At 40.2% G+C, this 12,536-nt stretch overlaps 1 protein-coding gene and 1 long non-coding RNA gene across 7 annotated transcripts in view; both read right to left on the bottom strand.

Moving 5' to 3' along the window:
• The window catches only part of DCUN1D4 (defective in cullin neddylation 1 domain containing 4), a 42,051-nt gene that overhangs the window by 8,949 nt on the left and 20,566 nt on the right, over positions 1 to 12,536 (bottom strand). For 4 of the 6 annotated variants that reach the window (XM_083367926.1, XM_083367929.1, XM_083367928.1 and 1 more), the window contains 3 exons: positions 10,692 to 10,800; positions 9,045 to 9,149; positions 7,560 to 7,662 (listed from right to left, as the gene is read on the bottom strand). In XM_083367926.1, the coding sequence (XP_083224052.1) occupies positions 7,560 to 7,662; positions 9,045 to 9,149; positions 10,692 to 10,800 (317 nt within the window). Of the gene's footprint in view, positions 1 to 4,254; positions 7,425 to 7,559; positions 7,663 to 9,044; positions 9,150 to 10,691; positions 10,801 to 12,536 lie in introns of those variants that run through there. The other 2 variants (XM_083367927.1, XM_083367925.1) reach the window with 1 other exon arrangement.
• On the bottom strand, positions 1,595 to 3,117 carry LOC310643497. The gene is made up of 2 exons (XR_014493095.1): positions 2,363 to 3,117; positions 1,595 to 2,210 (listed from the first exon to the last, which is right to left on the bottom strand). It is a non-coding gene; the product is annotated as an uncharacterized lncRNA (long non-coding RNA).

Here is a 12,536-nt window from a genome sequence, read left to right as displayed (position 1 = left end):
TAATGAATAGATAGATATCTCGACTTTGGTACATTTGTTGACGTATTTGAAGAAATGGTCATTTGGAACCGATTATATCCATGTGGAAATCGGATGCTGCATTTGCCGCTAGACTTTCCAATGCCTGAATGGTACTTGAAGTGAGAAGTTGCTAAGGGCAATAGTATGCAGGAAATCAATTGTGGTCTGCTTGCATCAGAGGAGAAGCGATAAATTGGAATGCGGTGCAAACAGAACGACGCAGCTAGACAATTTGCAGTTTGGAGTTTTGACAAGAGTTCACAGAGAACGTTTTAATTTATAGCCTCACATATTTTGTGGCATGGAATTAGTCTTGTGAGCAAATCTCTGCCCGATTCTTAGCTCTGTGGCCCTGTTGTTATGCAGCAGTGGGTTGAAATCACTAGCTAACACCGGTTTATTTTTTGTAATCCACCCAGAATCACAGAGTGAGTGGGCAGTCATATAAATTTTCTTAATAAACAAAAATAAACACAGGCAAATACATTTGCTGAGCACGTTCTGCTGTTGTAGTTTGATTTAAGCCTAATTTAATTGTAAGCCACCCTGCTGGGCTGCTCCAGAAGAGCAATATTGAATAGAAATTGTGGTAATGTTGTTTTGAAATCAGGGTGTTTTTTTTTAATTTGTTTTCAGAGTTAATTTTAATTAGAATACTGTTAGTATATACTTCCATGCCATGTAGGGAAGAGATAATAGTATTCTAATGTTGTGCAAGCACTTGAATTAATGTTCAGTTCTATTGGGTCCTCAGCCCTGATCTATGCTGTTTAAATGTTTCATAAAGTTACAGAAATTGGTACGAGAGCTGCTGAAATCAAAAATAAACAAATCCTCAAATCCACATCACACTAGAGGTGCTTCTGTTTTGTGGTTTGCAATCATTTTGCAAAACTCATGATCTTTTAAGACTGTTTAAAAGATGGTGTTAAGTTTTGCAAAACATTTTAAATGCAAGTTTATTGTTCCATGATTAACTCATTTCATAACAGATGAAAAAATGAATTTGGTGGCGTATTTTGTTATGGACTGTACATGCTTTAATGCAGGGTTTCTCAACTGGCTGGAGGATTCTGGGAGTTGAAATCCAGACATCTTAAAGTTGCCAAAGTTAAGAAACACTGCTTTAACGTTCACAATGAAATGTTAAGTTTAACAACGTTGAAAACAAAAAGTTTAACAACAAGAATGGTACCTGCCACTAAGCTTTGGCAACTGATTTGACAAAATGTAATCTTTGATATTGGGCATCTCGTTTTCTATTTAATTGTTCATAATTACATATTAACGTATTATACATGTGGATAATCATTTTCCTTTTTAAATAGGAGTACACGTTGTCCCCGACTTATGACCACAACTGAGCCCAAAATTTCTGTTGCTAAGGAACAGTTGTTAAAATGAGCTTTGTCCCATTTTACGATCTTTCTTGCCATAGTTGTTAAATGAATCACTGCAGTTGTTAAATTAGCAACACGGCTGTTAAGTGAATCCGGCTTCCCATTTTTGATCCCCTGACCGTTGGGATCCTGCAGTGGTCGTTAAAAAATAGTCATAGGTCACTTTTTTCCCCCCAGTGCTGTTGTAACTTTGAACGGTCACTAAATGAGCAGTTGTAAGTCGAGGACTATGAAATGTTTGCAGTAACGGGCTCTCAAAATTCACCAGATATACGTATTAAGCATGTTAAGGTTTGCTTTTGATTAGAATAATGCATCTTTTAGATTTTATTTCTTATTATTTTGGGGTCATACGGGGTCAACAGCCCATTACAAAGGGAAAAAAAAGAATTGCAGCCAAGACCTGCAAGGCAACTTTTGGGTCCCTGATGTTTACAAAGGAAGAATTAAGTGACCGGTTTGCTGGGCCAGTTTTTAATAGCTAACTCTGGATTCGTAGTCACAACGGCTCACAAGCTCCTGAAGTAAACTAATGTGCAGTTTTAATATAAAAAAAAAGCCCGTACGTATATTGAAAATCTTCTCGGCAGGGGATAAGATACTGTTGTGAAGGCTGGATGGATAGGAATGTGCAGTGTTTCAGAATGATGAGCGTAAACGCCGCATCTGTCCGAGTCACATTAAAGCAATTGTGTCCGTTTCCCAGATTTAGGCAACTGCAAAAGTCTCCCATTTCCACATTGCAGCCAAGCAAATTGGGAAACAGCTGTCTTCACACTCCTGTGAATTCTATAACAGGGGTCCCCAACCATGGCCACTTTAAGACCTGTGGACTTCAACTCCCAGAATTACCCAGCCAGGCATGCTGGCTGGGGAATTCTGGGAGTTGAAGTCCACAGGTCTTAAAGTGAAGTGGCCAGTGTTGGGGACCCCCGTTTTACAAGTTCTGAGGTGTCTTATCTAAATTTAATCTGGAGCACTATACAAGCCTTGTACGATAAATTCTTCCTCAGGCTTTTGTGGGAGGACATTAATGGGATCAGCTTTTTTTTTAATGAAATATTGGGATTAAAACATTGTTGTACTTACTGCTACCACTTAAGTCATTTTCACCCTTGGAGCGTATTGTAGAGGAATATTTTTGCTGTTTTGCAGTGTTATACTGACAGCTTAGAATAACAGTTAATATGCCAATTAACTTGGAAGCTTCCGGTTTTATTATTCAAACCATCTACAGGCACATAATAAATAGGTAACAGAACAAAATTCGGAATCCTTTTAGACAATACTGATGGCATTTAATAATTAAAGAATGTTCAGTTAAAAATTAAAACGGAATGATCGATCGCGTGCCAATTTATTTTTCTACTGTGGTGCTGTTCTTATTTGAAGTTTGCTACTAATAAATTTATACAAAATGGAATATTTGTTAAACTGCGCTACGCTGTGTACCATTTCAAAGCAGGGTTTTTAAAGACTGCATTTATGCCTTGGATTTCATCGTATCACTATGAGGCTTGGGTTTCCAAGTGCCAAAGGAAGTTCTGATGTGCATTTGTAAAAATTTCCATTTAAATAAACAAATGTAAATTGATTTGTTTTAAGTCTGAACTGTCTCTAAAGTTGTGGTACGTGGGGATGTACGTAGCTGCAAAACGGCTCTCTCTAATTGCCCCGTGTTTTGTCTAACATTGGTCTGTTATGTAGCTGCTGAAACGTTACTCAGCGTGAATCAGAAGCATTGGGAATATGAAGTAGACTTAAGTCTGTGATTTTCAAATGAGAACAAATGACATCCTATAGCTACTTTGGGATTGACTAATTCCTGCTCTCTCCCTGGGCAAAAATGGGCTGGCACAGACAGCTGTAGGCACAACATACATACCTCTAGAGCAGGGGTAGGCAACATTGGCTCTTTTATGACTCATGGACTTCAACTCCCAGAATTCCCTGAGCCAGCATGGCTCAGTTTGGAAACCTCTCCCTTTTCCCCTCAGCGTGGCTGGCTCAGGAATTCTGGGAGTTGAAGTCCGTGAGTCCTAAAAGAGCCAAGGTTGCCTACCCCTGCTCTAGAGCAGCGTTTTTCAGACTTGAAAGGTTTAAGATGTGTGAGCTTCGATACCTGGAAGTGGCTGAGGAATTCTGGGAACTGAAGTCCACATGGCAGGACTTCACAGTGGCCGAGTTTCAAAAAACGCTGCTCTAGAATTTTTTTTTTAAATGCATGTGATCAAGACTGAATCAGGTTTTTATTAGCCAGATAATAGATTTATACACAACTTACACTGTACCAAATTCCAAGGAGGTGACACAGCTGCAGTAAAGCAAAGTGTGCGCTTAGGGTGTGCTGCATGGAATCTTAAAGACACAAAAAAGCGGGTAAACTGCTTCTGTCACAACAGGGTGTTACAAAACCCTTTTTTTTTTAGTTTCCCAGAAAGTCAGTGTAAATCAGTGAAGTAATTTTATGCATTTACACAACCATGTGAGAAGTACAAAGTTTAAGGCTATCAGTAGCATTTAACACTTACCATTTACTCAGGCACAAACCAAATCTTTTATTACCAGTTATGAAGCATTTAAGTATTGCTAATTAAATATTGCCAAGTATTTAAGTATTGTTAGAGGTTCTCCCATTATGAATTCAACAATATTATTATTTGCTGGTTTCTCTAAAAGCGACAGAGGGGGGAAAGTTACCAATACTTGGAGCGTAGGAGAAAAATTTAAGTACAAGCATAGAATTAAAACTGTGTGTTTATGTAGTAAATGTATCTGCAAAGTCTCAGCATGGGACTAATATGAATTGCTTTAAAAGGAAAGCAGGAAACTATTCACGTTTAATTAAATGCTTTATGTAAATTTATACGATAGTAAATTATGGAACGCTTTCACAATTTTGTTCCTCACATTTACAAAAAGCACAGATCATTTGGTTTGTACAAACCAAAAATCTTTCAGATGGTTACATTTTTAGTATTCAATTTGAATTTATCTGATCCAACCCACAAAAGAAAATGGTAAAAATAACAGTAGGTATTAGAATTGATAATACCATTTCTGATTCTGAAAGATAAAAGCATAAAAGATTCATCAGTCTTTGGTACTGGAGAATATAGACGGTCTGCTTATTATGGGCTATTTGCCCATTCATGTATGTTTATTCACTTGGTCATTTAAAAAGCTTTTAAGAATTTCACATTAGAATAATGCATACACATCTTGCTAGCATTTCTGTAGAAAAGATATTTTCAGCTTTAACCAATTCAGTGCACAGCCTTTTTTCCTTTAACAACAAAACACCAGTCATACCATTTCAAAAATGCCAAAAAAATTCAAAATGAATAAAAAAAATGAACAACTTTGATTTAACTTTACTCTGACAGCATTACGTAACAGTTTTCCAGAAAATGCAATTTTTTCCCCAGTCAAGTGCCATTCTGAGCATGATTGCTTAAATAGGTAGGTCAGAATTTCAAAAATTCAAAATACCATTCTGATCCATATACCGAGTGGACCTTCTTCTCATTTCACAAAAGTTGTGAGTGCAGTGTCCTTAATAAAATGTGTTTTAGAATGAGCCTGCTTTTACAAGCCAGGCCAATTCTCTTTGTTGTTTGTGCATGATGGTTGAGAACTAACCATAAGACACGTAAGTCTCTGGATCAACTTTATAACAGAAGCCATAAAGACAAGAGACCTTTTCATGGACAAAGAAAAACAGCCAGTTGCTTCTGCCCTTCGGCCATGTCTTAACAGTGATTTCTGGACGCAATTGCTGCTTCATTTTTAAATGGAAGACAGTACAATTTTGAAGTGCGTCCTCTCTTGCTCTCTACAACTTGATCAGGTCCTTTTTTTTTTTTTGCTTTGTATACATGTAAGTAGAAAAAGGTGAGAATCAGTTTGTTAACCTTATGCTTCCCTTTATAAAAACTAGATCTCATAAAAAGTTCTTTGGCCGTTACCTTTGTTACTGAAAGTCCTTTTATGTCTCCACCAAATTAGCCTGTAATCCAACCAGTATTTGTTATCTTCCCAGTTGGGCAGTTATAAGGTTTTGAATGATTATGGCTATGCTAAGTAATAAGTCAACGTAAGTCAGGAGGTATTGAAGGAAGCAAGCACTGGCCCGTGGTATTACCTGCCTATTCTCAACAGAGATTGGCTGAAGGGAGCTGCACAGCCAACTCTACTTTGGACAAACAGAGCTGATAGCCCATGGAAAGTATTGTAACTGCCTCCATTTGATCTTTCCAATCTTACTACTTGGTCAATAGCTTGGGTAGCTCTGCCCCATTCAATCCTTGTTCCCAAGACTTCTGAAGCTCATGAAGGCATCAAAGAGAGAGAGAGAGAGAGAGAAAGAGAGAGAGAGAGAGAGAGAGAGAGAGAGAGAGAGAGAGAGAGAGAGAGAGAGAGAGAGAGAGAGAAGAGGAAGAAAGAAAGAAAGAAAGAAAAAGTCCATTCCCACAGCTCCTGTTAAGGGCAGAATCACATTTGTGCGTGGATCTCTTTGGATTCCAGTCCTTTATTTTTCTTAGTTTATTTAGAACCATCCAGTCCTAAAGAGGCTGTATGCCTTGCTACTACACTTTTTTTTTTTTACAAATACCTTCAGTGCTTTGAAAATTGGGGGAAAAAGTGGTTTGTACTAATTTGTTATTGAAGCTTAAAACTATATTCCTAAATTCCGAAATGTTCACGTAGCTTTTAACTTTCTGTAAAAGGAAAGGCAAGCTCATGTTTTATTGCAAATTTCACAATGAACTCTTGGGTTGATTGAACCAAAGACCCATGGATTTTTGAATGCATTTTCAATAAGTCTACATCTACCTTATTAAAAATTTTATAGAAATGTACATTGAACCGCATAATGAAGACGGATGAAAAGGTGACACAGGAAGTTACTTCATTCATCTACTTCTTTGAACTTCCCAGTCCAAACAGATAAAATGATCCCAAATAAATAGTGCTACTGCTGCTTGAGTAGATGTTGCTCGCAATTGGCATTTTTGCCAGGAAATTCAATCCCTGGAATAAATGTAGCCATGCCAAGTTTTCAGGCTAAGCTTTGATTCCAGTCTCTGAAATATATTCATACATTTAGGCTGTGTTTTGAAACAAGACTTCATTCTGTCTTTATCCACATCATCAAAACACTCTGGGAACAAGAATAACAGTAAAATAAAAGAATGTGCCACGTTGCAAGTCTAAAACTCTTTTTAATCAGATAGCCTATGCCTCTTAGCAAACTACAGCATCTGATTATTAGGAGATCAGCATTATCACCAAATGGAAGTTACTATGGCATGTACAACTCTGTTCAAGCTGTAACGGTTTATGAAGAGATTCAATTAAAAAGGTAGCCAATGATGGCTTATTAAATAAAAATGAAGTTGGGCACTGGCAAAGAAATTGTACTGCAGGTTTTTCCTTCAGAAACTGGCATCCTAAAAAAAAACTATTACTAACTAGCTAGCAATAGTCTTACATAGGCAAACCTCCCCCAACCCCTCCCACCCCATCGTTTTCCAGGAAATGCTATGCCCGAGGCCAAGTCAATTAAAAATTAAGGTACATGGTTACTTGACTGCAACATAATTATTTTTATACCTTTCCTGCTGAAATCATTCCTAGATGAAGCTTTTTTTTAAATACACATATACAAAGTTTAGACAGCAATATTCACATTAGTCACAGTGAGGATGCTGGCAAATTCACCATCTGTAGTGTAGACAAAATGCAAAGCAGCCTTCGGAGAGAACAATGGTACACAGCAAGCAGAGCTGGCCTGTTAAACAGCAAACACCAAAATATCCCTGAAAATGGGATACAGTGCAGGAAAAGCAGCATGCGCTTTATATACAAAGAGAGGTTTATGGCTAATGGTTGACATTAACTGTAGTAACAAAAGCTCTTGAGCAGCTGTGCATAGTTAAAATTCCTATGTCATTTGTTTCTCTTTATACCACTCCACAAATTCATCCAGCAACACTGGCCCTTAAAGAAAGAAGGAAACGATTTTTTTTAAAATAAAAAAAAATATTACAAAACACATTTTTTTAAAAAAAAGGCATAGAGATCACAGATTACGATGTGAAATGATTTTTTTTGTCTTTCCTGACCAATACGTACATGCTCCATCTTCGTCGTAGTTGCTGAGGTCAAGATTAATGGATCGGCTGAACTCCAGGACGTTGCACCATTGGTCCTTGTTGATAACTTTGTACTTAGATTGCTACTTAAAACAAAAATGGCAGCTGTTCAAAACGCTTTTTGAACAAAGACACCGGGAACTAAAAATGCAAAAGCTAATTTTGCAAATGTAATAAGAGCGGGTGTCATGCTCTAAAACAGTGATGGCGAACCGTTTAGAGACCGAGTGCCCCAAAACCGCCCCCGCCCTGCCTGCCCGCAGCAGATCGCCCAGGCGGCCTAGCAGTACCATGGCAGCCACGTCCTCCACCCGCGCCCCGCAGCATCACCTGCGCACGACGGGGTGCAAGGGCACAGTCTTATCCCTGCTGCCTAGCTGCCATGTCCTTGGCTGCACTGCTCCGCGCGGGCCACGCCCGGGGATGGCTCTCCTCCGGAGGGGCTACTGGTGAGGAAGGGGCCGTAGAAGGAGGAGAGACTGGGGCGACGATGCACGTGCCCACAAAGGGGGTTTTGAGTGCCCCCTCTGACACGTGTGCCATAGGTTCGCCACCCCTGCTCTATAATATAAATATTATAGCTATAACATTTAAGGATAACAAACACACCAGAAATTATCTCGATCCCCCCCCCACCCCGCAAACAAGACCAAATCAGATGAAAGGAAGACATCATCAAGAATCCATTTTTCTGGGGTACGCTCATTGCATGGGGAATGTTAAAGAAATCTTTGCCTTTTTCAAAGTAAGCAGGCCTGTTCTTCCTTTTCAGAAACCCCAAATAGATACGTTGGGTACTAGTTCAGCCTCAATATAAGGAATCGCTTCAGGGGATGGGGCATCTTGTTCGATGTAGATGTCCATCATTTACATCCGTTGCATTTGCATAATTACATAATTGATGTAAAAGACACCGATTAAAAAAAGAAAAACAATTTAACGAGCAAACCTCAAGCGAATGGACATTGCTCCGAGCAAAGGTTCAAAGCAAAAAATTATATATATATAATTATATATATATATATATATATAGAAGAGCCAGCGCTTGTCCAAGGACATCTCCGTGGTCATGTGGCCGGCATGACTAGACACCAAAGGCGCACGGAATGCTGTTACCTTCCACACGGAACGCTGTTACCTTCCCACCGTAGTGGTCCCTATTTTTCTACTTGCATTTTTACGTGCTTTCGAACTGCTAGGTTGGCAGAAGCTGGGATGAGTAACAGGTGCTCACTCTGCTACGCAGCACTCGGGATTCGACCCGCCAAACTGCCGACCTTCTGATCGACAAGCTCAGCGTCCTAACCCACTGAGCCACCGTATGTGTGTGTGTGTGTGTATGTGTGTGTGTGTGTGTAAATATATTAGGTAGCAACATTTTCAACTGATTCACTGTCAACTCTCACTTTTAACTTTAACGCTTTTTTAAAAAAACATTCTTAAAAAAGTTATTTTCTACTTGTACCTCTAAGAACTGATGAAATACTGGAAAAAGGGGCCATGTTTTTCCTAAGAGGAGTCCTAGCATACACTTGGCAGTATTGATATCTAGGCTTCGCTGATCTTTTTCCTGTCAGAAGGAAACAAAAAAAATATATACTTGTAATATTGCTTAGTTGAGCTAAGAACCGTTTCAACTTAACCCTCAAACAAGTATAACCCAACTTTTATCTTTATCTAGCAGGCCCTGGCTTTTTGTTTTCATCAGTGCATGTGCCGTCAAGCTACACCTAGAGTTCCTAGAGATTTAATGAATTGTTCTTACTTCAGAAAACTCCTCCTTTGTTCCAGATCTCTCTTTAACAAGCTTCCATCCATTGCTTCTTGTCCTGCCCTCTGGTCCTTTGGAGAATAAGTTGACTCTCCCCTCAATTATCAGAAGACAGCTACCTAATCCTTCTCTTTAATAGATTAAACACCTCGTCCCCCTAACCCGGGGTAGGCAATCATGGCTCTTTTATGACTCGTGGACTTCAACTCCCAGAATTCCTGAGCCAGCCATGCTGAGGGGAAAGGGAGAGGTTCCCAAGGTGAGCCATGCGGCCTCAGGAATTCTGGGAGTTGGAAGTCCACGAGTCATAAAGCGGCCTAGGCCAAGGTAGGCAACCTTGGCTCTTTTAGGACTCGTGGACTTCAACTCCCAGAATTCCTGAGCCAGCCATGCTGAAGGGAAAGGGAGAGCTTCCCAAGCTGAGCCATGCTGGCTCAGGAATTCTGGGAGTTGAAATCCATGAGTCCTAAAAGAGCCAAGGTTGCCTACCCCTGTCCTAACCATTCATCATACAGTTTAGTCTCTAGACCCCTTGTCGTCTTAGATGCTTTTCTCTGCCCTCTTTCTAGAGTTTGTCAAGGTACTTAATGCTATCTTCAGTATGAAGACATATGGTACTTCCAACCCCAGGAAGTGACCTATTCACATATTAAGAGACATATTCCTACCTGCGTAAGTTATACTATCACATTCTGGGATTACAATAATAGAAAGGAATAGCTGCTCTTTATGGTTACAATAATCAACTTCAAAAAATCAGAGATATGTAACGTTTTAGACTGAAGGCCTCTTCTGGACTCTGAGTACAATCCACAGTCTCAGAAGCAGGAAGAGTCAACAGAAAGCATTTTAAAAATTAACACTTAAGGGTTAAATGAAAGTTAAATACTAACCATGTGGCAGCTTCCCATATATTTAATACTTCCCTTCTTGTCCCATTAAATATTGGAGGTATGCAAATGTTTCTAAATGACATCACTTCCATGACATACAAGATTGGTTTGAGGCCAAAAACCATCTCTGGGGTTGAATGTTCTATGATATTATTAACATGACTTAAAAAAATACAATTTTGGAAGACTCTGGGGCAACATGCACAGATTTGGATAGGTTGTATTCTGCAATGAGTCAACAACCTCGATTCCTCACAATATGCTTCAAACCAGAATGTAATGTATTTTGCCCTTCAGCTTAGCAAGGTTAATTTCTTCCCTCAATTTCAAATCAAGAGTAATTGTTTTAAAGCGAGCAATTCAGGAGAGAAAATAAAGCACCCCCACATGGTTTTCTCATTTTGGTCATAATTTACTGGAAGATTTAACAGAATTTCAGGCTACTCACACGTGCGAAGTCAAATGCGTATCTATAAATAAGCTTAAAGTTCATAGGCTCGTTTAATAAAGATCTCAAGTAATCCAAAGAATTTCTTAGCTTCTCTGTCGTGTCACATCTGCAAAATTAATAATTCTCATGAATGGTAATTTAAATGTTACGAGACAGATTGCTACAATCCCCCCCCCAAGTTCTAGATCCCTTGTTTTTTAAAACATGAACAGTGTCTTCCCAAAACAACTCTCACAAAATTACAGTACACAACATTTCTTCACTTAGCATGTGAGAGAAATCCATGTACCACACACAAAAGCGGAAGGTCTAGGGCAGTCTCCTAAGACAGGGGTCCCCAACTCCTGGTCCGTGGACTGGTACCGGGGCCGCGGCAGGCCAGCAACCGGTCCGCACAAACAAACAATGCCCCATCCATTGGATGCAGGCAGCACACAAAACCACGCGCTCTCCAGTCCACGGAAAAACCTCTCTCCACGGAACCGGACCCTGGTCCCCAAAATGTTGGGGGCCTCTGTCCTAAGACATGTGGGGCACAGTAAATTGTTTTTCCCCTCCCCAGGAGGGGGAGGGACTTCAACCCCATTACTTGGGACCTAGTGGGAGAACAATTTCAGGGAAAGAGGGTGATCATGAGCTGGTATAAGTTCTGGAGGCAGAGAGTGTATGTGTGAGCGCAAATGAAAGGAGTGGCAAGTGGACCAGGGACGGAGCATGGTGCCAACTGTCCTTGAGACACTGATTACAACCGGAAGTTTTTGTTTTTTTTAATCCCATTTATATCCCGCCCTTCTTCGAAGACTCAGGGCGGCTTACAGTCTAAGAAGCACAAATCAATGTGCTTAGCAATAGCCTTCATTCTATGTATATGCCTGCTTATTAGGGCTTTCGGCACCCCCCAAGCGGCATTTTTACAAAGTCAGCTTATTTCCCCCAACAATCTGCCCTCTGGAACCAGCTACCCGTAGAGTTGAGGACTGCCCCCGAACTCCATTCATTCCGCCGGGACCTGAAGACCTGGCTCTTCGAGCTCTCTGGCCCAGGCTGAAAATTTTAACTTTAATTTTAATTTTAATTGGGGTTTTTATTCTCTCAGGGACTATTATAATCTTTTAAACTGTTTTTAATTTTTGTATTTCTTGTTTTAATTCCCTGTAAACCTTCGGGAAAGGGCGGTATACAAATCCAAATAAATAAATAAATAAATAACTAAATAAATCTGGGTCCTGCTGCCACAGAGGACAGGGAGAGATTGTCTGCATGTTACGCTGAGCCTGAGAACAGGGGAACAGTCTGAAGGGTACTAAACAGATTCTCAGTCTTTTAGTGTTTGGGTGAATCTCCCTGACCTGGGGTGGGGAGACTTGTAGTCTGGATGGGCCTAAGTGTTTACTTCCCCCACGACAATCACAAGATACCAAGAAATCTTGGCCTTTACACGCAGTCAGATGCAAGACCTGGGCATTATTTTGAAGCAGATGTAGCGTGATCCAAAAATGGAGGTCATCATCACCAGTCTTTTGCTACTCTCAGATCACTTTCTGACTTGCATGCGCTTCATCAGCCTGCTAAATCTCCGCAGGGGCAACAGATTGATTATAAGAGTGTCCGTCTGCCTGAACTTGCTAGATCCAAAGGGGTTTGTGATCTTGCTGGTAGATGGCGTCCCTCTGGAACATCTATATAACGGGGGTCTTCAAACATGGCCGTTTTATGACTTGTGGACTTCAACTCCCAGAATTCCTCATGCCTGGCTGAGGAATGCTGGGAGTTGAAGTCCACAAGTCATAAAAGGGCCACGTTCGAAGACCCCTGGTCTATAAGGATGAAGCTTTCTGGTTG

Source organism: Vipera ursinii, assembly GCF_947247035.1.
Source record: "Vipera ursinii genome assembly, chromosome: 7".
Taxonomy (NCBI): domain Eukaryota; kingdom Metazoa; phylum Chordata; class Lepidosauria; order Squamata; family Viperidae; genus Vipera; species Vipera ursinii.
Note: the sequence above shows the minus strand (reverse complement) of the source record. Positions and strands in the feature narration are given on the sequence as shown.